The sequence below is a fragment of the Phacochoerus africanus genome, chromosome 15, assembly GCF_016906955.1.
Source record: "Phacochoerus africanus isolate WHEZ1 chromosome 15, ROS_Pafr_v1, whole genome shotgun sequence".
NCBI lineage: Eukaryota > Metazoa > Chordata > Mammalia > Artiodactyla > Suidae > Phacochoerus > Phacochoerus africanus.
Genome location: NC_062558.1, coordinates 77,709,981 through 77,737,114, shown reverse-complemented (window position 1 = coordinate 77,737,114; position 27,134 = coordinate 77,709,981). Strand labels below are relative to the sequence as shown.

General features: G+C 37.1%; 1 protein-coding gene across 1 annotated transcript in view; it reads right to left on the bottom strand.

Moving 5' to 3' along the window:
- Positions 1-27,134, bottom strand: part of ADK (adenosine kinase) — a 479,816-nt gene that overhangs the window by 415,673 nt on the left and 37,009 nt on the right. Inside the window, 2 exon segments of the mRNA XM_047760818.1 lie at positions 4,644-4,697; positions 19,727-19,801. Of these exon segments, the coding sequence (XP_047616774.1) occupies positions 4,644-4,697; positions 19,727-19,801 (129 nt within the window).

The window sequence follows — 27,134 nt, the reverse complement described above, 5'->3', positions numbered from 1 at the left end:
TCTAATAATTATGAGCGGTTTGAGCTAAATATCAACCCCTCTTTTCCAGTCACTGGTATGGCCTAATGGCATTCATTTCAACCGTAGCTGGCAAAGATTAGGGACATCATTTTCCTACAAGCTAATATATAGATATGGTAGAAAAATAACACCAATATACTTTAGTGACAAATGTTAATCTATAATTACTATGTAATATATTCAAAGAGGAATCGAAATCTGCAAGAAGAGTTAAGTTTATAACAATGAAATCCGAAGATGAACACGTTCCAAGGGGCCTAACATAAAGAAAATTCTGGAAAAGGGCATATTATTTATATTCAGCCAGTATGTTTCACACTTGATACTGTTAACAAGACAGGATTGCCCTACCAAAAGTCTGCTACATACAGTATATCCAGCAGAGAAATATTAGGCACTGTGAGAAGAAAAGATCATCTATCCAAATTTAATACACTCTAGGTGAAAATATAATTTGAAACCCTCAACCTTCTGTTTCTAAATTCACAGTCATAAAGCAAGGCTGCTATTAAACTCATTTGGCCAAAAGACATGCAAAACTTCTCCATTGAAAACTACAAAGCATTGGAGTTCCTGTTGTGGTGCAGCAGAAATGAATCCAACTAGGAACCATGCAGTTGCAGGTTTAATCCCTGGCCTTGCTCAGTGGGTTAAGGATCTGGCGTTGCCATGAGCTGTGGTATAGGTCACAGACACAGCTCAGATCTGGCATTGCTGGGGCTCTGGCGTAGGCTGGCAGCCGCAGCTCCAATTAGACCTTTAGCCTGGGAACCTCCATATGCCACGGGCACGGCCCCAAAAAGACAAAAAAAAAAAAAAACACCTAGAAAGCATTGATAAGAGAAATTAAAGGAGGACTAAATATTGTTAAGGTATCAATTTTCCGCCAAATAGATCCAACATCCCCATGATAATCACAAAAGGTTTTTCTGAGGAAATTGATAAGCTAACTCTAAAATATATGACAATGCAAAGATTTTAGAATATCCAAAGCAGACCTGTAAATGAAGAACACAGTTGGAGGCCTTACAGTAAGCAACTTCAATACTTATTACACAGTGTTTCTGGCAAATAAATCAATGGAACAGAACAAACCCGTATTTCTACAGTTACTTGATTTTCAACAAAGGTACCAAAACAATGTACAGAACAGGTGAAGTCTATTCAGCAAATGGTGCTAAAATAACTAGTTATCCATAAAGGTTAAGAAAAATGAACCTCAACATCTACCTCACACCATAGTCAAATATTAATGAATAATCATGGACCTAAACAAAAAAGCTCAAACTACATAATTTTTTAAAGAAAAAATATAAGTATCTTCATAAATTAAGGGTAGGCAAAAGTTTTTTAGATGATCAAAGAAAACAATAACCATAAAGACAAAAACTGAAAAATTAGACCTCATAAAAATGTAAGACTTGCTTATCAAAAGACATTAAGAAAAAAAAAGGTAAGCCTGGGACTGGAGGGAAAAAAATGGTAAAACAGACATCTGAAATAGACTGGTATCCAGAATATATCCAGGAATTCCAACAACTCACAAATAAAAAGACAAAACAACCTGATTTTTTCATTAGCAAAAGATTTTAAAAAGACTCATCACCAAAGAAAATACACATGGCCAATAAGCAAATGAAAAAGTGCTCAACACCATTAGTCATCATGGCAATGCAAATTAAACAAAAGATACCATATTACACATCCACCAAAATATCTAAAATTAGCACAAGACCAACAAACACCAAATGGTGATGATATTGAGCAACCAGAACTCCCATATATTGCTCATAGAAATGTAAACGTACTATTTCAGTAGAAATTCTATTAGTGCCTTATAGAATCAAACATACTGTTACCCTATTGACTCAGGAGCAAAACTACTCCTGAGTAATTATCCTTAAGGAATAAAAACATATTCAAATAAGACTTATACAAAAGTATTAGTAGCAACTTTATTCATAATAGTCAAATGAATCAGCCTAGACTTCCACCAATAAGGGATCAGATAAACCATGCAATGTTAATCAGTAATAAAAAATAAATTAACTAATACGTGCAACAATAGGAAAACCCAAAAAATATACTGAGTGAAAGAAGTATTATATAGAACAGAATACACACATGATTCCATTAATAAAAATTCCAGAACAGGAAAAACTTAATCTATACTAAAAATAATAATAATGGTTATCTTTGGGAGGAAAAGAAAAAGAGTAACTACAAAGAGGCATACACAAGAGAATTTTATGGAGTGTTGGTAATGTTCTCTATCTTGATAGAGGACTGGGTTACAAATATACATGCATTTGTCAAAACTTAGCAAATGTACACTTAAGATCTGTGCATTTTACCAGATGGAAACTTTACATGTAAAGACAAAAGACCCTACGATACTGAATTCTAGTTGATGGTTTGCATGTTGATATATTTATGGGGAAAACATAAATGTCTGCAGTTTATTTGTGAAATGCATTCAAAAGCAGATGATAGGAGTTCTCTTGTGGTCCAGCGGGTTAATGATCTGGTCTTGTCACTGCAGTGGCTTGGGTCACTCCTGGGGTGTGGGTTTGACCCCTGGCCAGGGAATTTCACATGCCCCAGGCAAGGCCAGGAAAAAAAAAAAGGTGGGGGGAGGGACAGATGAAGTAATAGACAAAAGAATGGATAGCTGAAAAAGCAAGTAGAATAAAATATTATTGATAGGGAATTCCCATCATGGCTCAGCAGTTAATGAACCTGACCAGCATCTATGAGTGTTTGATCCCTGGCCTCACTGAGTGGGTTAAGGATCCGGCACCACCGGGAGCTATGGTGTAGGTCCCAGAAGTAGGTGGCTATGGTGTAGGTAAGAAGCTGTAGCTCTGATGTGACTCCTGGTCTGGGAACCTCCATATGCTGCGGGTGTGGACCTAAAAAGACAAAAAGGAAAAAAAATATATTAATGATAAAATCTAAGGAAAAATACCAGTCTATCCATGAGGGTGAATGATAGCTAAAGAAACTGTAAATGAATTAATACATTAATATGAGTTATATATTAAATAACATAAAATATTCCTATTATTGCCGTTTTCTGGTATTTCTAATATTGGTCATAGTCTACAAAGACCCAAAGGAACTTCTAGGTTGACTAATTACCAAATTCCCAAACCAAAAAAGCTGTTACCAGATTTATAAATAACCAGCAACCAACCAAAGTTAATAGTAACAATCACCTACCCTTACTGACTATACTTGGAAATAAAGAAACTACATAAAATTTCTTGAAAATAAATTTGAGAAACTACTGTGGAGATTATAATCAAATGCAAACATAACAAATATAAAAATAATGATGAAAGGCAAGCATAACAATGGGATATTATCAACTGAAAGAACTCTTTAAAAAATCCTTTCTCTACACATTAAGCTTACCATTTTATGATTAACACTTGTTACAAATCTTCAGTAGGAGAGAAGAAAATTTGGAAAAGATTCAGGACAGTTTTTTTTAAAAGCAGTTTAAAAGTACTCAGAAAAATCATTACTTAATCTTGAGGAGAAAATTATAGTCCTGAAGCACTCAATCTACCAAAAAAAGTTATTCTCCATACAAATGAATACAAATGAAGATTATATTAAACCACCAGGGACTTGAGTTAGATGTTAAAATATTTTTAACGTAAGAGAAGGTCAAACATTACAGAAACTCCCAAGAAGTTTGTAAAATTCAACAACGTACTTATTAACAGGATAGAACCTTAACTATTATCAAGAGTAGGTGTGATCTAACCTAAAGATATAGTTAGCCTCAAATTTCTCATATCTTTAATTATACAGTATTATTTGACAATAGATATTTGTGTAATAATTAAGGTTATCAGAACATCTTACTACATGATAGAGAAAAAAAGTAGACTACTAGAAAATAGAGTCATATAGTTTCTTTCAGCTTCCCTCTTTGGACAATCCTATGATAGTGAAAAGGAAGAAATATTTTTTTTTAACTCCCAAATATGCAATTTTTAACTAAGAACTTCTCAGTTCCCTGTGAGGTAGTAATCTTTTCAGATACTACCACAGGGCAGAAAGATAGCAAGGCAGATATCCCACAGTTATTTTATCCAAAAGATAGACCCCTAAGAACATTACAATTTTTTAAAAGAACAACATTTATTTACATTTAAAACTTTATATTTAAAGTGTTTTTACCCTGTACTAAACAAAGTTAGGCATTTATTTTTTCATAAGGCAACAAAAGAAAATCATATTTCTCCATCTTAAGCAGAGGATGGAAGTCAACTGAGCAAAAGCCAAATTAAGTTACAATTTAACATTTTATCTGGGGAAAGAAAATGAAATGACCCATTTCCCAATATGCCCTTAGTCTAGATGTATTTCCTGTGACTATGTACACAGTACATAGCCTAATCAAACATCATACATGTTTTAATGTGCACTGAGGAGCAATTATTTCCTGTGTTAGCCTTCTGTAGTATAAATTATACTAACCCTACTAGGATTAAGATCATTATATTGACTACAGCTTTATATGTATACTTTATAGAATTTAAAAAATCAGATTGTTTAATCCACTCCATAGAGTAAATTTTGTTCAGCCTAGGGTTTAATGCACTTACAGTTCCTTATGTTTGTCTTCAGCCAAGATTTGGTCATTTGGTTTAAGAGAATACCTGTAACACAGAAACAAAAATATGCTGGTCATATAAACCTATAATTATGTTATGTTTGACTGTGGTATCAACATAGTTAGCCCCTATCAAACAAGACTACTACACTGTTAACAGGTCTCTATCTTAACTGATAAAACATTAAAAAAATGGCGTTCTTTGATGCTCTTTTAGTCACTTTTACAAACACCACCTCAAGAACTAAAGGGAGATCAACTTGATCATGCTTTGAAAATATGAGGTAACTTCAATATTCTTCCTCAGTGAATCATCTGTAATATTATTCATCCAGCAGTTCAAAATTCAAGAAACTACTACAATGTTAAGTATCTAATAGTTCACAAAACAATATGCATTTATTCTTTTGTTAAATATATAGTAAACACCTACTGTGTATTAGACTATGTACAAATAGTGTGACAGAGGAGGAAAAACACGTTTTGGAGTTCTTGTCTAAACCATTTACTAGCTTAATGACCACAGGCAATTCTCTCACCTCTTTAGGTCTAAATTTCTCTGGCTATAAAATAGAGGCTACCATATGTATCAGAACAGGGATTTTCGAACATCATATATTTATACTACTGAAGGTAAAGAGACTTTCTAAGGAGTACATAGAAATAGATAAACAACAATGGACAAGTATTCAATTTCCACTCGTCTTCATCCATTTCCTAAAACTAATCTGCCTGACAACAGATCAGAGGTCCAAGTGGAGAGGTCATCTAAATTCTCCTTTCTTGTCTCCACTTCCACAAGTGCCTTTACTCACTTTATAAAAAGAATGGCATACCTCTCATCCATCCTGAATGAACTGTACTGCACTGCCTTGTAGTATAAATAAGGAATGATTCATAATATTTTGCCTGCAAAGCCTTCTTAAAGTGCTACAAACTATTTTAACGTATAAAAGTGTGCAGTATTTCCTGTTTTATAGATTATTACTGTAAAGAACAAATCCAGAAAGTAAAAATGGGAAAGTACACTGTTTCCTTGTGGCACAGTGGGCTAAGGATCTGGCACTGTCACTGCAGAGGCTTACTTAGGTCACGGCTATGGTGCCAAGTTTGATCCCTGGCCTGGGAATTGCTACATGCCATGGGAGCAGCCAAAAAAAGCATGGGGGCGGGTAGGAATTGTGAGAGGATATTCTATCATAAGATATATTATGGAATGGGTCAGAGGTTGGTTACAATTTCGTTTATTTTTTTTACATAACATTTTTTTGGCTGCATTCACAGCATGCAGAAGTTCCAGGGCCAGGGATTGAACCCGAGCCATAGCAGTGACAACAATGGATCTTTAACCCACTGAGCCACCAGAGAACTCCTTTTTAATTTTTTTCCAATTGTATTTTAAAAATTCATCATTTCTAACCATGTTCATCATCAAAGAATATGCTACTTTCCAGGGAGAGCCCTATGAAGCAAAGCTAAGAGAATTTCTGAAAAAGAACAAGAAAGACAGTGTCGATTTATTTTTTCCAGGCAATACACTTAAAACAAAGTTCCTTGCCATCTACTTATCCACCAAGGATTAAATATCAAAGATGGCTATCACAAGAACACAAATCAAATCATTTATCTGATTTGAAAAAGCTAGACTTCTTTCATGAATGTAAATCTGATTGATTTGGCAATAAAAGAAAACTTTTGCCAATAAGATTCCAAGGCAGACAATGGCTTTAAACTGAATAAATGGCTTTGGGTAAAACATGTTTAAGGCACTTGATAAGAATACTTTTCAAAAAATATCCTTTTGGAGTTCCCATCGTGGCACAGTGGTTAACGAATCTGACTAGGAACCATGAGGTTGCAGGTTCGATCCCTGCCCTTGCTCAATGGGTTAACGATCCGATGTTGCCGTGAGCTGTGGTGTAGGTCGCAGACAAGGCTCGGATCTGGCGTTGCTGTGGCTCTGGCGTAGGCCGGTGGCTACAGCTCCAATTAGACCCCTAACCTGGGAACCTCCATATGCCGGGAGCAGCCCTAGAAAAGGCAAAAGACAAAAAAAAAAAATCCTTTTGACATTGGTATACTGAAACTAACAATATTTAGCTTTTCTCAGCACTGCCTGAAATGTTCAGGTAAACACATGCCTATAAGTAAAACGCCAATAAATACAATTACTAGTTATTTAAGAAGAATTAATACAACCTTTTTTGGTACACTTCCCAGAATCGCATGTCTCTAAAGACTGGCAAGCCTGGTGATCTCTATTCTTTGCTTCCAACAAAATTGAAGAAGGATCTAATCAAACTATCAGCTGACAGATAAAATAATTTTTGCAGATAAATCATTTAATAGTAGAGTTCAAATAACTGACAACTGCTGAAACAAAATTCTGTCCACTACCATTCAGTTAATTATGTAAACAGAACTGCTCAGCACTTACACCTCTAAAAGAAAAAAGGGGGAATAAAATTGATGCTGAACATTGTCTCATTGCAGCAATTATTTATCCACAAAAGGCTGAATTAATTGAAAAAAAAATCAGCTTCCCCCATCTCATTAACAGATGCATTTCCAATAAATTCATTTTCTTCTGTTTAATAGTAATTTAACAACATTTTTTTTTTCTTTTCTTCTTATGGCCGCACCTTCAACAAATCTAAGTTCCTGACATAGAGGTCAAATTGGAGCTGCAGCTGAGGCCTATGCCACGGCCACAGCCACACTGGATCAGAGCCACATATGTGACCTATGCAGCAGCTTGGAGCAACCCCGATCCTTAACCCACTGAGTGAGCCCAGGGATCAAACCCGAATCCTCACAGAGTGGACTCTTTAACCCACTGAACCACAAGGGGAACTCCTGACTTAACAATATTTTAATAAAGTTAAGGAACTGTTCTGCCTCAGAGTTTTCAAGCCTTTTCAGCAATTTTCTTTGGCCAGCCAGAGGAAGTAGCTGCTGGTATTACTAGGAAGCTGGAGAAACAGGAGAAGAAACCCTTGATGAAGAAAAAGAAACAGCTGGCTGCAACTGCCCTGGCATCTTCAGAACACAGCAGTAACACTCAAAGGAGGGTGAAGAGACAAGTGAAATCCTAAAAAGAAGAAAAAGCAAAAGCTCCAGGAGGTTCCTCGGGAGAATGGAATGGAAGACCCATCTGTCTCCTTCTCCAAACCCAAGAAAAATAAGTCTTTTTTTTCCCAGGAGTTCCTGTCATGGCTCAGCAGGTTACGAACCCAACCAGTATCCATGAGGGTGCAGGTTCAATCCCTCGCCTTGCTCAGTGTGTTAAGGAACCTGCATTGCCATGAGCTGTGGTGTAGGTCACAGACATGGCTCATATTCCATGTTGCTGTGGCTGTGGTGTAGGCTGGCAGCTACAGCTCTGATTTGACCCTAGCCTAGGAACTTCGATACGCAGCAGGTTCAGCCCTAAAAAGCAAAAAAAGAAGTCTTTTTCCAAGGAGGAGCCACTCAGCAGTGGACCTGAAGAGGGAAGAGGTTGCTAACAGCAATAGTGGCTTCAAGGAAAAAAAAAACCTCAAAAAAGCTACTCCACGAAGATTAAAATAGACATTTTCCTTGTGAGACATTCCATTCTTAGCAAAGATACTTCCCAACTCGTCCCCATATGCCAATAAAAATAAAAACAAACAAAAATGTTTTAATACGTTTATGTTGTTTCACTAATTACATGCTAAGTACAATTTAATAACTAGTAAATTTTTTAATCTTGACTTCATACATGTATTTGTTGCAGAGACATATAAGATGATCAATATACAAGAAAGTTTTGATGCATAAAAATATACTGCCTTCATAATGTACTCATAACATATTATATGCAAAACATAGTCCATGCATAAAAATATATCACATAAGGATAAAATCTGATGGGAAAAGTGTAATAGAGATACAAATTTAAATAGAGAAAGGAATGTTCAATTTTTTTAATGTTAAAGAAGATCCTGTCTGTGTCTTTTTGTAAATGGATACTTTCAGGTATCAAACAAACCACTATGGTATTTATAGAGTCCACTAAAAGTTATTTATCAGTTTTATTTCACATTAGAACATAAAAATCATAAATATTACCATATTAATGAGTGAAGAAGTACTTGTTTATCAAAACATTTTTATTGAAGTTAAAAAGTTTGAAAGCAAAAAAAAAAGTCTGAAACCAGTGAATTGAATAATAACGTATTAGCACAGTGCTAATATATATAAAACAGGAACTCAATGAATAAACTTTCCTTCTTTCTCTAGCTGGCTAGTAATACAGAAATAACAAACATTTCTTGCTCTTAAGGACCTCACAATTCATTAGACTACTGACAGTGCAATAAGTATTACAATAAAGTACAACATATAATGTACATACGAAAAAGGGAGTAATAAGTCTCCTCCCTAAAAAAAAAAAAGAAAGAAAAAGGTATTTTATCTATTACCCAACTTTCTCTTCCTTTCCTATGTCATCTCTTTGCTCCTCCATAAACAACCTTCCCTTTTAAAGTCTCAGGACAAGAATTTGAAGGGGACAGTGAAGGTGGCTCATAGAAAAAATCCACAGCATAGGGAAGAAGCATGCAAAGATAGCCCTAAGTTTGAAAAAAATCACCCAAAAGGAAATTTTACTCTCCACATTCATAGAGTACATCTTCAGGTGCTCAACAATAAACTTAAAAGATCCACCTTGAACTATTCTCCAGGTAAATCAGTTCTCAAATCCCAAACTTCAAAATGTTCAATCTTTCCACAGCATTTCTTTCTCTGATCTGATTTCTCCTACCAGGCAACTTTCCAACAGATCTCAATAACCTTTATTTTTCTTCATCTTTGCTGGTTTTTATCAATTTGTCTTCTTATCTCTTCCCTGACTTGCACACCCTTCTTCTTTAGAACCTGGCCACAAGCCAGCTGTTTCATATACAGGTTCACTTGTGTCATATTTTAGATCCCACATATAAGTGATGTCATATGGATTGTCTTTCTCTTTCTGACTTACTTCACTTAGTTATGATAATCTCTAGTTGCATCCATGTTGCTGTAGATGGCATTATTTCGTTCTTTTTTTCTTTCTTTTTTTTTCATTCTTGTATGGCTGAGTAGTATTCCTCTGTGCACATGCGTGTTTATGCACGCACATGTGCGAGTGCGTGCGCACGCGCGCACAGACACACACACCTTCCGTATCCATTCAACTGTCCATGGACATTTAGGTTGTTTGCATGTCTTGGCTAATGTGAATTGTGCTGTTATAATCATAGGGCTGCACGCATCTTTTTGAATTACAGCGTAGTCTGGATACATGCCCAGCAGTGGGATTGCTGGATCACATGGTAACTCTAGACTATAGGTAAATAAAAACTGGCATTGCAGATCATTGGGTAAAAGCTGCACTATTCACATTATAGCAATAAAACAATTGATTATTTGTGAGGAAAACTTTTTAAAAACTGGATCCCTGTCTCACACACAAAATCAATTCAGGATCAATTAAATACATAAAGCAGAATGTTGTAACTTGTAGAAGAAAATATTGCAAAGTAGCTATACAAAGATTTAACTACAAAAATGTCAGAGATGGAGTTCCCGTCGTGGCGCAGTGGTTAACGAATCTGACTAGGAACCATGAGGTTGCTGGTTTGATCCCCGGCCTTGCTTAGTGGATTAAGGATCCGGTGTTGCCGTGAGCTGTGGTGTAGGTCGCAGATGTGGCTCGGATCCCGAGTTTCTGTGGCTCTGGCATGGGCCGGTGGCTACAGCTCCGATTCGACCCCTAGCCTGGAAACCTCCATATGCCATGAGAGCAGCCCAAGAAATGGCAAAAAGACAAAAAAAAAAAAAAAAAAAAAAGTCAGAGCGTTTCACGATTAGCTGTAAACACTGCAATGACAGCTTTTAACCTTATATATGGGTTCTCACTTGACACTCCAAATATCATTTCACCTTCAAATTTAATATACACTCATTTATCAAAGTAAGACAGCTTATATATAATTCAACTGTAAATTTCTGGCAGCAAATAATCATCATTGAAATGTATAAACTATTATTATTTTCTATATTTTTGGAGTAAACTTTAAGTAATATCTTTCAATGCATGCTGACATTAATCAAGATTTACCCAAGGGTGATATCATTATATTATTAAGGATTTACATCTGCGAGTTCACTTCCTGAACTACTCTAGCTTCCCTTCTAAAAACTGAATATTTTCATTTCTAATGATGATTGTTATTTCCCAATTACTATTTCATTAATTCTCTCATTCCTCTTACTCTTTAGGACTTATCTGGTGCCAGGAAAAATTAAGGCAAATCCCTTACATATTCCATCCCCTGTTTTCCATCCCAATTAATACATTCTTTTTCCTTTACTCTCCATAATTACACCATTACTCATCTGGAAGTATTTATATGTTCCATATTTCCTTTCCCCCCCCCCCCAACACCCACTGTGGCTCTTCAATATGCTGGAAAAGATTATTTTCAATAGACTACTTTCTGCCTCAAGTTTTCCTGCTTATTTTCAGTTGCTATATTTGGGAAAATTGGATACATCAAAACTAACCAAATTCTGCTTTTCTTTTAATTAGATAAAGATCCTTTTTCTTATTCAAGGGAAAATCTTGCTTTACAATCTTCAAATAAACAACAGGATGCTCTAGAATAAATTTAATTTTGGAATATCAAATAATTATCTATTTGATATTTCTGAGTCATTACAACGACTGCTCTATTCTGGAAACAGGTCAATCACAGGCAACATACCATCCTTCCAAACACAAAAAGTGCATTGTTTTGAAAACTGAGTCAAGAAAAGGATTGTTGAGCCTTTCAATCTCTGAAAAGAAATTATTAATCTATTCTAATGCACTAATTAAAACTGAATGTTAACAATTTTTAGTGAAATAAACACATTTTCCTCACCTATAATTATAATTGAAGGAAAATAAAATTTCATTAAGTTTATAAAGCTTTATGTATCTACTTGATTTACATTAAAAAATCTGGATAGATAATTGAATTTTTCACTTTCAAATTAATTCTTCCCCAATGCGATAGTACAAAATAAAGAATAAAATTTGACAAAACAAACAGGTATTGGGAGTTCCCACTGTGGCTCAATGGTAAGGAACGCAACTAGTGCCTATGAGGATGGGGATTCAATCCTTGGCCTTGCTCAGTGGGTTAAGGATCAGGTGTTGTCGTGAGCTGCAGTGTAGGCTGCAGATACAGCTCTGATCTGGAGTTGCTGTGGCTGTGGCTGTGGCTGTGGTATAGGCTGGCAGTGGCTACAACTCCAGTTCAACCTCTATCCTGGGAACTTCCATATGCCCCAAGTATGGTCCTAAAAAGACCAAAAAACAAAAAACAAACAAACAAAAAAACAGTATTTCAAATCCCTGCACAACATACATTTTTCAATCATAAACAAATTTCTTAAGCTCTAAGTTATTCTTTGAGGATAATTAGATAAAGTTGTCATGAGGACTAAACTAATACCATAAAGGACTAAACTAATACCTCATAAAGTTGTCATGAGGACTAAACTAATACCATATATACCACACCTAATACATGCTGAATAAATGCTACTGTTATCAGATAATAACTGTAAGAAGTTATTATTCTCTTATTTTTCTCCTTACTCTTCAAAGTTTTACAGATGGGAGTTCCCGTGTGGCGCAGCGGAAACAAACCTGACTGGGAACCATGAGGTTGCAGGTTCGATCCCCGGCCTCACTCAGTGGGTTAAGGATCTAGCATTGCCATGAGCTGTGGTATAGGTCACAGACGCAGCTCAGATCCTGCATTGCTGTAGCTGTGGCCTAGGCCAGCAGCTATAGCTCTGATGTGACTCCTAGCCTGGGCCTCCATGTGCCGTGGGTGTGGCCCTAAAAAGCAAAATAAATAAATAAATAAAAATAAATTTTTTAAAAAGTTTTACAGATGGATTCTCCATGTTCCTTCTTTAGATTCAACCTTTTGTACTAGTCCAATGTGCAAAGATCATTAGAATGATTCTTATTCTTAAAAAAAAAAACGGAAACAAAAAAACACTGCTCTGATGTTCCCTTTTGGTACAGCAACTTAAGAAACCGGCATTGCCATGCAGCAGCTTGAGTCACTACTGTGGTATAGGTTTGATCCTTAGCCCTAGAACTTCCACATGCCACTGTGGACACAGTCAAAAAAAAAAAAAAAACACTGCTCTGTAATGCCTGACAAACAACATGCAAAAAATATATCTTCACAAAAATATACATGAAAAAAGTATCAATTCCCTCAATAACACTGAACACTTAAAATTCCATTTTAAAAAAGACTTTTCATAAAAAAAAAATTTTCAGATACGATTTACCAAGTTCCTAACATGTATCCAGCACTATGCTAAGACTCATGCAACAAAAAGCACAGTGCAGTTCTTTGGCACTGAGAGCTTACTGTACATAGAAAAGATTCACTAAGTCATTTTTCTTAATTGCCTCTCACCCCAGTAATGTTTATAAATGCTACTTGCAAGGTTTATGCTATAGATACTTAATTATAAACCTCGTACAAAAAAGATTATTGAGTTTTCTCTGAAGTGAGAGATTAGAAATCAGAAGAGAAAGTAAATTAGAGTCAAGAAAGTCAAAGGAAATTGTAAAGAGAAAAACCTCTCTTTTATTTGAAACCCTACTTGTTTAGGAAATCCTGGAGTTCCCATCATAGCTCAGCAGTAACGAACCCAACTAGTATCCATGAGGACGTGGGTTCAATCCCTGGCCTCACTCAGTGGGTTAAGGATCCAGCATTGCCATGAGCTGTGGTGTAGATCACAGATATGGCTCGGACCCCGTGTTGCTGTAGCTGTGGTGTAGTGGAGAATAGCAGCTACAGCTCTGATTGGACCCCTAGCCTGGGGAACTTTCATATGCCAAGGGTGCGGCCCTAAAAAGACCAAAAAAAAGAAAGAAAGAAATCCTAAATTAAGATCATGACATAAATTATACAAATTGTTAAATACTTAAAACAAAAGATGAAGCCAGCAATCAGCAAAACACTTGAACTAAAGGAAAGAAAATCATTTTTATTTATTTATCTATTGCTTCGACATAGAAACCAGATTTACTCATTTTGAATCTCCAAAAGCTGTCATGTAGTTATTAATACTTAGCCTGTACAATAGGTTTAAACTACCAGTAATTTAAGAATCTAGTTAAGAAATAAAGGTAGTTAGTGTGGGCCGGTAGAAAAGGAAACAAATAAGGTCAGGAATTCAGATTCTATCTCACACTTGCAAGATTAACTGTAATCAAGGGCAAAACATTTAACTTCACTAAACCTATTCCTCTGCTGTAAATGAATAAAGAGGATTAATTTATCTCTCAAAACTTCTGAGTCTGTAGTTACATATTTCCTGCTATAATACATATAACAATAGTAAAATACACACACATACTCACACCCCTTAAATATGGCAGAAAGATTATCCAATCTTCCTTCTAAGACTCTGTTAAAACAATAATAAAGGCACCAAAAAAAGGGCAACATCTAGAGGATCAAAAAGAAGACCAAGGTAAGCATTAATGATCAAAAGCTTCCAGAAATTTTCAGAAAAAGGAAAGCAGATGGGGAACTCAGTAGCACTAAAGAAACTAAAATTTCAATTGCTGGAGTTCTCTTCTGACACAGTGGGTTAAGGATCCAGCACTGTCACTGCAGCAGCTCAGGTCACTACTTGGCTTGGGTTCGATCCCTGGCCTGGGAACTTCTACATGCCGTAGATGTGGCCAAAAAATAAAAAATAAAATAAAATCTCAATTACAAATGAAAGAGACTACTGATAAGCAAGCCTAGTCCACCTGCAGAAGCCTTAAATCTCAGAAGATACAATTAGGACATGAAGCCACAAGTAGGGGAATGGACTACTATCTTACCATCACAACTTACAATTCCTAAAATAAATCAGAGATAAACGAGAGGTTTATTACCTCGAGAAAACAAAGAGAAGCATCTCTGAACTAAGGAACAACAGGCAAACCAAGAGACATAGGGAGGAACAGGTGAAACTGCCTAGTTAATGATGGTACCTCAAGCCCCCTTTCCCTGGCCAACTCAATGAATAAAGCAGCTAGGCTTACACCATCAGAAAGGAAAATGGAAGATTTTTCTATAAAGAAAATGAATGGACTCTTACGAATAGACTTCCAGATACTAACTTTAAGAATCACATTCCACCCCCCCTAACAATAGACTTTTACATAATCAAGCCACAATAAAGTCTCATGGGTCAACCAACCCAACCCCTACATACCAATGTGTAACAAATCACCCACAACATGACAAGTTAAAACAACAGTCATTATCCCAGTTTCTGAGGGTCAGGAATCCAGGAGTGGCTTAGCTGAGTTTTTCTGGCTAAAGGTTTCGCATGTGGTTGCAGTCAAGCTGTCAGCCAGAGCTGCAATCATCTCATAGCTCAATGGAGAATGGATGATCCACTTCTCAACTCATTTATATGGCTACTGGCAAGTTCCTCACTAGCTGCAGGCCTGAGGCCTCTTATCTCTAGGCAATTGGGCCTCTCACAGAGTGTCTGAATGTCCTCAAAAGAGAGGCAGAGAGTATGCTGGAAGCACAAACAAGAGAGCACCCACTATGGAAGACACAGTCTTTTAGAACCTATTCTCTGAAGAAATATACCATCCCTTCTGCCATATGCCATTGGGGCAATGTGGGAAGGAACCAACCACTCAATGGAATGCCAGGAGGATGGGACCATCAGGAGCCAACTTGGAGGCTGGCTATCACGGTCTGCCTTCTGGACCCCCAGGATCCCTGCCTCCTGTTTTTCATAAACATGTGTGGTGCTCTCCTACATTATACCAGGTTTGGCCTATATGACCAACAGCAAGAATATAGCAAAAATGATGACTTGTCATTGCCAAGAACAGGTTATAAAAAAAGATTACAGTTCTTTCAGTGAACACAACTATTCTGAGTTTTCATCCAATGAAGATTCCACTCCTTTTTTTTTTTTTTGCTTCTTAGGGCTGCACCCGTGGCATATATTGATTCCCAGGCTAGGGGTCGAATCGAATTGGAGCTACAACTGCCAGCCTACACCACAGCCACAGCAACGCCAGATCTGAGCCACATCTGCAACCCACACCACAGCTCTTGACGGCAACACCAGGTCCTGAACCCACTGAGCAAGGCCAGGGATCGAACCCGAACTTCTTGGTTCCTAGTCAGATTCGTTTCCACTGTGTCACAATGGGAACTCCTTTTTTTATTTCTGACTAGTATTCCACCACATGGGTAAACAATCTGTTTAATGACTCACCTGTTGGCATTTAAGTAACTTACAGGTTTTAGCTATTAAAAACTAAGTGATCGTGAACATTAGTGAACATGTCTTTATATAGACATGTGCTTAACTCTCTTGGGTGAATATCTAACAATGGAATGGTTGGATCAAATAGTATATGTGTATTTAACATTTTAAACTGAAATTTAGTGCAGCATTTTAACATTCCTGTGAGAAGAAAGTTGCAATTCCTCCACAATCTGGCCAAAAACTGGTATGTTCAGTTTCAAAACTTTAGACATTCTAACAAATGTGCAGTAGCTTCTACCTTTAACTTACATTTCTCTAATAATGAAAGGGATAAGTCCCTTTTCATGTGTTTATTTGCCATCCATAAATCTCCGGTGAATGTTCAAAACTCTTGCCCATTTTTTACAGGGTTGTTTCTTTTCTAATTGAGTTCTGAGAGTTCTTTATTCTGATTGGTAGTCCTGCAGCAGACATATGCTTTGCAAAGATTTTTTTTCCCAACTGTGGTTTGTCCTTTCATTCTTATAACAGTATCTAACAGCAAAAATATTTCATTTTGATGAAGTCTAATTCATCAATTTCTTCTTTTATAGAACACACTTCTGTTGTTCTATATTTAAGAAACTCTGGTTTAAACCACAGTCATGAAGATTTTCTCCTATATCATCATCTAAAAGTTTTATACTTTTAGGCTTGACATTTGGTTCTATCAGATAATTTGGTATATGGTACAAAATACAGATCCAAATTCACTTTTTATTTAATTTTTATTTTATACTGGAGTATAGTTGATTTACAATGTTGTGTTAGTTTCAAATGTACAGCAAAATGAATCAGTTATAAACATACATATGTCCATTCTTTTTCAGATTCTTTTCCCAAATAGGTTATTACAGAATACTGAGTAGAGTTCCCTGTGCTATACAGTAGGTCCTGTAGATTATATTATATATAGTAAAGAGTATATTTTAATCCCAAACTCCTAATTTATCCCCCTGAATTCATTTTTTTTGCACACTGATATCCAAATGTTCTAACACTATTTATTGAAAGACAATAATTTCTCCACTGATTTGACTTGTACCTTTGCCAAAAATCAATTGTCCACTGATGTGTGGGTCTATTTCTGGACTTTCTAATCCATACCATCAAACTTTACATTGATATCACTATTATGATTACTATAGCTTTATAATAACTCTTGAATTCAGGTAGTACCTTTTTTATAGATACCATCACTTATTCTACATAAATGATCATGCCTCTAAGAAATAAAAATTGTTTATTTCTGCTTTTGAAACCTGGATGTCTTCTATTTTCTTCTTGTGTGACTGTCATGAATAGAATCTCCAGGATGTCCCACTGTATACATTTGACTTTTTTTTTTTAGGGCTGCACCCACAGCATGTGGAGGTTCCCAGGCTAGGGGTCAAATCGGAGCTGCAGCTGCCAGCCTACACCACAGCAACCTACACCACAGCCCATGGCAACGCCAGATCCTTAACCGACTGAGCAAGGCCAGGGATCAAACTCACATCCTCATGGATACCAGTCAGGTTCCTTAACTACTGAGCCACGAAGGGAACTCCTGTATACATTTTGAAATGGTGAAAGCCAACATCCTTGAATTGTTTCTGATCTTAGAGGAAAGCATGTAGACTTTTATCATTAAGAATTATGTTATTAGTAGGCTTTTCCTTAATCTAACTTTTTTTTAATTTTACAGCCGCACCCATGGCATATGGAAGTTCCAGGTCAAGGGACTGAATCTGAGCTTCAGCTGCAACCTATGCTGCAACTGCAGCAACATGGGACCCTTTTAACCCACTGCACCAGTGCTGGGGATTGAACCCATGGTTCCACAGCAGCCCGGGCCACTGCAATCGGATTCTTAACCCAATGCACCATAGCAGGAAATCCCTAACTTTTATGAGGTTAATGAAATTCCCTTCTATTCTAAGACTGCTATAAGAAACATTATTAGGGGAGTTCTCTTCTGGCACAGCAGGTTAAGGATCCGGCATTGTCTCTGCAGCTGCTCAGGTCACTGCTGTTGTATAGGTTCAATCCCTGGCCTAGGAACTTCCATATGCCGAAGGCACAGCCCCCCCTCAAAAAAAATGAAGAAATAAGAAACTTTATCAGGAATCAATAGTGGATTTTGGCAAATGGTTTTTTCATGTCTACTGAGATGATTATATGATTTTTCTTTTTTTAATTTGTTAATATAGTTAAATACTCTAATTACATTCCAAATGTTAAGCCTACTCTACATTCTTAGAATGCTATTTAATTCTGCAAAAGGTGATATACGTATAGTGATACTAGTGTAAATGTAGATAAGTGATTATCCACCTTCACCATCACTTTGTATTCAAATTTGGTAAGACGGGAGTTCCCATTGTAGCTCAGCGGAAACGAATCCAGCTAGCACCCATGAGGATGGGGGTTCGATCCCTGGCCTCATTCAGTGGATTAAGGCTCGTCGTTATCGATCCATGGCCTCACTCAGTGGGCTAAGGATCGTCGTTGCCCTGAGCTATGGTATAGGTCAAAAACGTGGCCTGAATCCCATGTTGCTGTGGCTGTGGTGTAGGCAGGCAGCTGCAGCTCCAATTCAATTTCTAAACCGGCAACTCCCATATTCCGCAGGTGCAGCCCTAAAAAGCAAACCAACAACAAAAGTTGGTTAGGACCATTGTAACAATGAAAACATATCAATCTTAAAATAAAAAATATTACATAGACGTTAGAAAGTAGAAAGTTACAAGTTAGAGTAGAAGTTAGAAGTAGAAAGTTAGCAGAAGTTAGAAACTAGGGAAGAAGTAGCAGAGGGAAGAACGAAGGCACTGGTAACTTCATTTATATAATGAGAAGTCAAAGAATTCTACTAAAAGTTGACACAATAAGAAAAATTTATAATGTATGTATATTATATCATTTAAAAGCATATGGTAACCAAAAGAAATAAAGTAGCCCAGGAACCCCCATATTCCACAAGTGCAGCCCTTAAAAAAAAAAAAGGAAAAAAAAAATACAGAGGTAATCGCCAAGACATTAAAAAACAAAATTTGTTCTACAACACTGCAAATGTCCTAGCAGTCGCCGAAGTGTACACTATGAAATGGTTAAAATTATGAATTTAATTTTAAGTAAATTTTACCTCAATATATATATTTTTTAAAAAACCTCAATAATATTTTTAAAAAGTAGTTGCCCCTCGGCATAGAACTTGGGGCATTCAAGGGGAACAGAATCCTAATTTCTCATTATTAAATCTTTTTTAGTACTTAGCTTTTTCCTTGTACCAAATGATCTCAGTCAGTAAATAAACACAAAATTATTTCTTAGCTAAATTAAGAACAAGTAAAATTACTATCAGGAGAAACAATGGAAATTCATGGGGTTTGAATTGTGTCCTGTGTATTCTTCTTACCACCTCTAATCCTATTCCTTCCTCCATATGTTATGGTACCATTATAGATATAGTTCACTAACAGTCCTTACAAAGAATAAAAAATAAATTTCAAGTGAAAACAGCAATAGTAATGAACAAATATACCTAAGGTTTTCCATGGAAAATTGTGATCAATTACTCAGTAAATAATAATACTGTATTTGCTATTAATAGGTTTAAATTTCCTAAATTTTCCTCCATTTGAAGACACTAGACAGTAAATTCAAAGTTTTCATCAGTTTTTCTTTAAATATAAGTTTCACAGAGTGTATGAAGAGCTTAATACTTACTTATCAAGGAAATCCTTATCCACTACAGCACTGATGTCAAGAAGAGGATTTCCCATTCCAAAGAGAATATTTTCACTAAAAAAATACAGACAATATACAAGTTAGTATTTCTGAAAGCAAGCTGATGTGTAAAATGTACACAAATATGATCATAAATATCTTTACCTTGAAAATAAACACAACATATTAGTTCATTAAACCTTTGATTTGCCTCTTACACCTAGGACAGTGTTTCGGAGGTAGCACAGAGCCATTTAGAAAGGAGAATGACTTTTTTTTTAGGGCCACACCTGTGGCATACGGAGGTTCCCAGGCTAGGGGTCTAATCGGAGCTGTAGCTACCAGCCTTCGCCACAGCCACAGCAATGCAGGATCTGAGCCCTATCAGCAACCTACACCACAGCTCACAGCAACACCAAATCCTTAACACATTAAGCAAGGCTGGGGATCGAACCTACATCGTCATGGATGCTAGTCAGATTCGTTAACTGCTGAGCCATGATGGGAACTCAGAGAATGACTTTTAAGTTGGATGAAATAACATAGAAGAAAAGAAGAAAGACGATCATGCAATTTTCTCCAAATATTTAACAGTGAATGACTGAAGTTAATTAATTTCAAGGGCTATCACAACAAAGTGCTAGGTTCGACAAACATGACAGATAACTAACTCTCTCTAGGAAGTAAAATACTGAACTAATGAAAGTTATCAGCAAGTCATGGAGTCCAGGCAAGAGCACTACTCTTGAAAAACTGTGAATGATTGGGATGGGACCTTCACATGGGTATCACAGATAGAATGAATTTCAATTACATTTAATAGACTTAAGAAAGTCTGTTTTCCATAACTGATCACAATATGGAAGGAAAGACTAAACTTCACCACAAGTGACACCTTAAATAGGAACTCAACTGATATCAAGTGACACCTTAAATAGGAACCCAACTGATACCCAGTGGCCATAGCTGGGTAAACCTACATAGTAGGCATTCTTCTTGTACATGCAATAAAATGTGCCTCTATGTAATTTCCCACTGGTCTCTAATTTGCTCAATGTCTCTTCTAGTTGCCTCCAAAACAGTTACTGCCCTAACCATTTAGACATTATCAGTAATATCAATAGAATCGATACCCCCAAAGTTTCTTTAGAAAAATGAGGTATAGACTACAATTATAGTCTAAAATGATTTAGAAGACTAAACTACAGTTTCTTATTAAAATCACAAACTGGACAACTATGGCTGAATATGCAATAAAGAGAAATTTGTCCCTTTTTCTATTTAAAGAAAGGTGATGCGGAGTTCCCACTCTGGCACAGTGGAAATGAATCTGACTAGTATCAGTGAGGATGTGATTCCTGGCCTTTGTCAGTGGTTTGGGGATCTGGCATTGCCGCAAGCTATAGTGCAGGCTGCAGACATTGCTCAGATCCCGCGTTGCTATGGCTGAGGTGTAGGCCAGCAGCTGTAGCTCCAATTCAACCCCTAACCTGGGAACTTCCATGTGCCGCAGGTACGCCCCTAAAAAAAAAAAAAGGCAAAAAAATTAAAAAATTTTAAAAAAAAGGTGATGAGAGACAGATAAAATAATGTATTTGTTTATTCACACTGATATTTGTAATAAAAATAAAAATACTTTTAAGTGCTTAGAAAATAAAAATACTTTTAAGTGCTTAGATACAGTAAAACCTGACCATTATTTCATTAGGGATTTCTCTATCTGTGTATTCTTCAGTCAAACAATAATAACTCCTAGAAATTGTTTTCTAAAAAGGTGGGCAGGGGTATGCTATTGGGCTGCTTCATTGCTTCTTTTTTATTCATCCTTTTAAGTGTTCATTTCAATATATACAGACATATAACCACCACCAAAATCAAAATACAAAACATTTCCATCCCCACAAAAATATTTCCTTCTGTCCTCATGTCAGTCTCTCCACCCCCCACTGGTCCCCTTGTAGTTTTAAGGAATATAACTGTGATGCTTCTGTTTTAAAATTCAGTCCTTTGCAGATCTCCTGCACAAATTTAGTAAAAATAATATTACCAAATTAATGCAGCAACCTCTCTGAGCCAATGGCTTCTACAGTCAAAAATGTATTAGAGGATGGAGTTCCCATCGTGGCTCAGTGGTTAACGAATCTGACCAGGAACCATGAGATTGCAGGTTCTATCCCTGGCCTTGCTCAGTGGGTTAAGGATCCGGTGTTACCGTGAGCTGTGGTGTAGGTCGCAGTCACGGCTTGGATCCAGCGTTGCTGTGGCTGTGGCGTAGGCCAGTGGCTACAGCTCTGATTAGACCCCTAGCCTGGGAACCTCCATATGCTACAAGTGTGGCCCTAGAAAAAGGCAAAAAGACAAAAAAAAAAAGTATGGGAGGGAATGAGCACAATCACAGTAATCAGGTTTAAACTCATTCTTAAACTTATGTGTCCAACAAAACCTTTTCTTATGAACATAAATGGACAAGAATACATGAAATGTGATTCAGAGCTCTCTGTCTAAAGGACAAAAGAGGAAGAACTTAGACACTGACTCCTGTTCCTCACTGCAAGTACACAACATGGGCTCTGATGAGACGATGTCAAGCTAGAATTGTCTGAGGCCTGGGTGGAATTTGTTGCAACAGTGGCTAGTACAAAAGGTGGGGACGATGGAACTTAAAATAGCACATAAGAGGTGTTGTCATATAGGAAATTGAGTAAAAATTATACAGATATTTCCAAAAGCGAATGAGTTTAAACGGCTCATGTCGTTTTCCTCACCATTATTGTATATAACTGAGAAACTATCATATGATTTTCTTTCTTTCTTTCTTTCTTTCTTTTTTTTTTTTTGCTTTTCAGGGCTGCACTGGTGGCATATGGAGATTCCCAGGCTAGGGGTCCAATCAGAGCTGTAGCTGCAGGCCTACACCAGAGCAACAGCAACACCAGATCTGAGCCTCATCTGCCACCTACACCATAGCTCACCGCAACACCAGATGCTTAATCCACTATCTATTCCAGGGATAGAAGCCACAACCTCATGCTTCCTAGTCAGATTCGTTTCCGCTGTGCCACAGTGGGTACTCCATATGATTTCATTCTAATATGATAAATTAACTGTTAAAAACACTAAATCTTTAAAATGTCTAGCTTCCTAAATACAAACACATACCTAAACCAGTGTTCAGGTAAGTAAATACTAAGATGTGTATTACCCTTCTTAAATGATGAAGATACTATTTAAGCAAGCATTTATTTGATCTTTTTTTACTAGATATGAACAAGAAGGGGTCTGGTTTACGGCCAAAAACTATGACTGAACCATACTGGGATTACTATTTTGTTCCAAATGTTAGCAATGTCTTTTTCCTGGAATGGATGAAAGGATGAAATATTCTGAATGACATTTTTTTTTGGTCAGTAATTTTTATTTTTTTTAATTACTCAAGGAATTTTATTACATTTCTAACTGTACAACAATCATCACAACCAAGTTCTACAGCATTTCCATTCCAAACCCTCAGTGCATCCCCCAACCCCCACAACCTGTCTCATTTGGAAATAATTAAGTTTTTCAAAGTCTGTGAGTCAATATCTGTTCTGCAAAGAAGTTCATTGTGTCCTTTTTCTAGATTCCACACGTAAGCAACAGCATTTGATGCTGGGGTCTCATTGCCTGACTTCACTTAGTATGATAATTTCTAGGTCCATCCATGTTTCTGCAAATGTCATTATTTCTTTCCTTTTAATGGCTGAGTAATATTCCATTGTGTATATGTACTACCTCTTCTTTATTCACTCCTCTGTCGATGGACATTTAGGTTGTTTCCATGTCTTGGCTATTGTATATAGTGCTGCAATGAACACTGGAGTACATGAGTGTTTTTGGGTCATGGTTTTCTCTGGATAGATGCCCATGGTTTTCTCTGGATAGATAGGAGTAGCTCTCAGTAATTTTTAAATGTCTCATAATTCAGGCCTCCATCCAACATAAATCTATAATTATTATTTTGTTAGCTAACAAATTTTATGCACTGACATAGGTATTAGAGTAAAAGATCCTGATAAAATTTTGTCTACTGACATACTAATGTCCATAAGCCTGCTGGTTAACAAAAATGTTTACCTACACTATGGTGCCAAAATAAAAACTAATAATGCATGTCCTTAACCATTACACCAATCATCCTCTCTTTAAATTCAGAAACCTCAGAGTTCCCGCTGTGGCACAATGGGATTGGCAACTTCTCAGGAGCTCTGGGATTCAGGTTCGATCCCCAGGCCGGCACAGTGGGTTAAAGATTCGGCATTGCCATTAGCTGTGGTGTAGGTTGCAGATGGCTTGGATCTGGTGTTGCTGTGGCTCTGGCGTAGGCCGGTGGCTACAGCTCCGATTCGACCCCTAGCCTGGGAACCTCCATATGCTGCAGGAGCGGCCCTAGAAAAGGCAAAAAGACAAAAAAAAAGCCTAAAAGAAAATATCTAGTTCTATGTTTGTTTAGTGTCGGAATATCTCCGTCATTGGGGCAAAGATGACAGCTAATATTTCATCAAGTACTTCTCCCAGAACTCAGGAGGCATTCAAATATTTTTTTAGTAAATGTCTAGTAACAAACAAAATAAGGAATCCCCAAAATGATTGGTTCCCAACATTTGTAAGTTAGGAATTGCACTACCGGATATTTATCCTAGAGAAATTTGTACACAAATGTTCAAAACGGCTTTACTGGTAATAGTAAAAAACTGGAAATAATGCAAATGTCCTTCAACAGGTAATCAGGTAAGCAAAATGTGGTGCACCCATACAATGGGCTAAGACTCAGCATTAAATAGCAATGAACTATAATACGTGGATGGATCTCAAAGGCACTGCGCTGAGTAAAAATAAAAGCCTTACTTGTGTGTTGCCTACTGTATGATTCTGTCTACATGGAAAGTAACAAATGTGGAAAGTAACATAATGTCTTTTCTATCAAAGGAAATCTTGGTTACTCCATTTTGCTGAAAAGCCTTCCTGCCACCCCCTCTTCTTTCCCTCTTATCCCAGTAACAATTTGTTTCAAATTAGCCAACCAGGAAGAATGTGCACCCTGACCTGACCAATGGGAAGGGGACAGGTAAATCACCTGCATCAGGGATAAATAGGGGAGGGTCCTTTGTTCAGCACGCATGCTTTTTGGAGTACTCTCACCCTTCTGCAGAAGTAGAGACTTGCCGAGAGTTCTCCTTGTCTACGTCTCACTTTCTGACACTGGTGATCCGAGCCAGTTATCTTAATTTCCAACACAAAGGGACAAAATTACATTGACAGAGAACAGACCAGTAGTTGCTAGGAGTTAAGGCTGAGGACACAGGTATAGGTCAAAGGAGTTTCTTTGTGGTGACAGAAAAGTTTAGTATCATAACTATATTAATCTGGAATCTGGACATGATATAATTTCATGGAATATATGCCACCACCACCACACCAACAAAAAACTGTATGCAAAGACTGGTGATATTTTAATAACATCTGTAGTCAACTTAACAGTACTATACCAACATCACTGTCCTGGTTTTGGTAATATATTGTGGTTATGTAAGATTTATCATTGGGGGAAGTTGGGTGAAGAGTGCAGAGGAAATCACTGCATTCTTTTTGCAACTTCTGATTAATCTTTCAAAAAACAAAAAACTTACAAAAAGGACATTAAAAATGTGTAAAAACAATTAGAGTGACATCATTAGGAATGGCAGAGTAAGGGCCTCCAAAAATCCTCTTTCCCAAAAGCAAATAGAACACTAGCAAAAAAAAAAAAAAAAAAAAGTCAAAATCGACAATTTCAGAACTCCACATATTAACCAAAGGCTTGCAACATTTGAAGATCATTTATTCGGGGGGGGGGGGGGGGGGCTGAATCTCAGTAACAGCAAGTTTTGTGGTATTTTAAGTTGCCCTATTCCCAGCCCCCCTCCTCAGCTCTATGGCAGCCTTAAAAATCATCCCCAAAACACAGTGGAAAAACCAGGAGCCTACAAGCCACTGGAGGAGTTGGAACAGAACTGGAGCTTTTTCAAAGCCCTATTTTCAGAGAACTGCTATTTGAACTTACTGGCAGTTACCAGAAAAACCCCTACTCCCAAGACTTATTATTTGAACTGACTCAGAGCTTGCTAACAGCCTTTTCCCCAGGGGCATTTGTCAAAAACAATCAGCTATAATTGTTTAACACCCCAGCCTTCAGAAGCAGTTGGGGCAAACAAGCAACCAACCAAAAAACCAAAGGAAAAGAGGAGTTCTCCTGTGGTAGAGTAGGTTAAGGATCTGATGTGGTCACTGTTGTGAGGGGTTGCTACTGTGGCTCAGGTTCAATCCCTGGCTCTGGAACTTCCACATGTTGCAGGTGTGGCCAAAAAAATAAATAACTAAATTAAAAATAAAAAGGGCAATTTCATTTAAAAAAAAAAAAAACTGGAGACATGAGATGTCCATAAAGGATTTCGAAAAGTTCTGAATATTCCTGAGAATCTAGAAGACCATGTACATGTGCCCTGGCCTGCAGGGCATACTCAAGAAAGACCTGAAAAGGTACTAAGCAATCTTCTCGGAGCGGCTCCGTAAAAGCAGGAAATAAAGGCTATGGGCAGCATTGTAAGCCTAGCTGAGCACTGAAGGTATGCCTTAACAAGCACATACAGTCTCACAGCAAAGCCTGGGAGATAATAACAAGTATTACTAAGAATGTGGAAAAATTGGAATCCTCATACAGTGTTGGTGGAAACATAAAATGATGCCATAGGGTTGGGGAAAAGTTTCACAGTTCCTCAAAAAAAAAGCCATAAAATTAACCATATGGAGTTCCCATCATGGCTCAAACAAATCTGACTAGTATCCATAAGGACTCAGGTTCAATCCCCAAACTTGGTGAGTGGGTTAAGGATCCAGCAGTGTGCTGGGCGGTGGTATAGGTTGCAGACACAGCTCAGATCCCATGTTGCTGTGGCTGTGGTGTAGGCTGCCAGCTACAGTTCCAATTTGACCCCTAGCCTGAGACCTTCCATATGCCCTGGGTGAGGCCCTAAAAAAAACAAACAAACAAACAAAACTAACCACATGACCCGGCAATTCCACACCTGACATACTCAGGAGAAATGAAAATATGTCACAACACAAAAACTTGTGCATGAATGTTTATAGCAGCATTATTCTTAGGAGACAAAAAGTGGAAATAAAAATATCCATCAACTGATGAACTGATAACAAAATGTGGTCTACACATACAATGGAATATTATTCAGCCATAAGAAGGAATGAAATATCAATACATGTAACAACATAGATGAACTCTGAAAACATTATAATCAGTGAAAAAAGCCAGGTACAAAGCCCAAATACATGATTCCACTTGTGAAATATCCAGAATATGGAAAATTCAGATTAG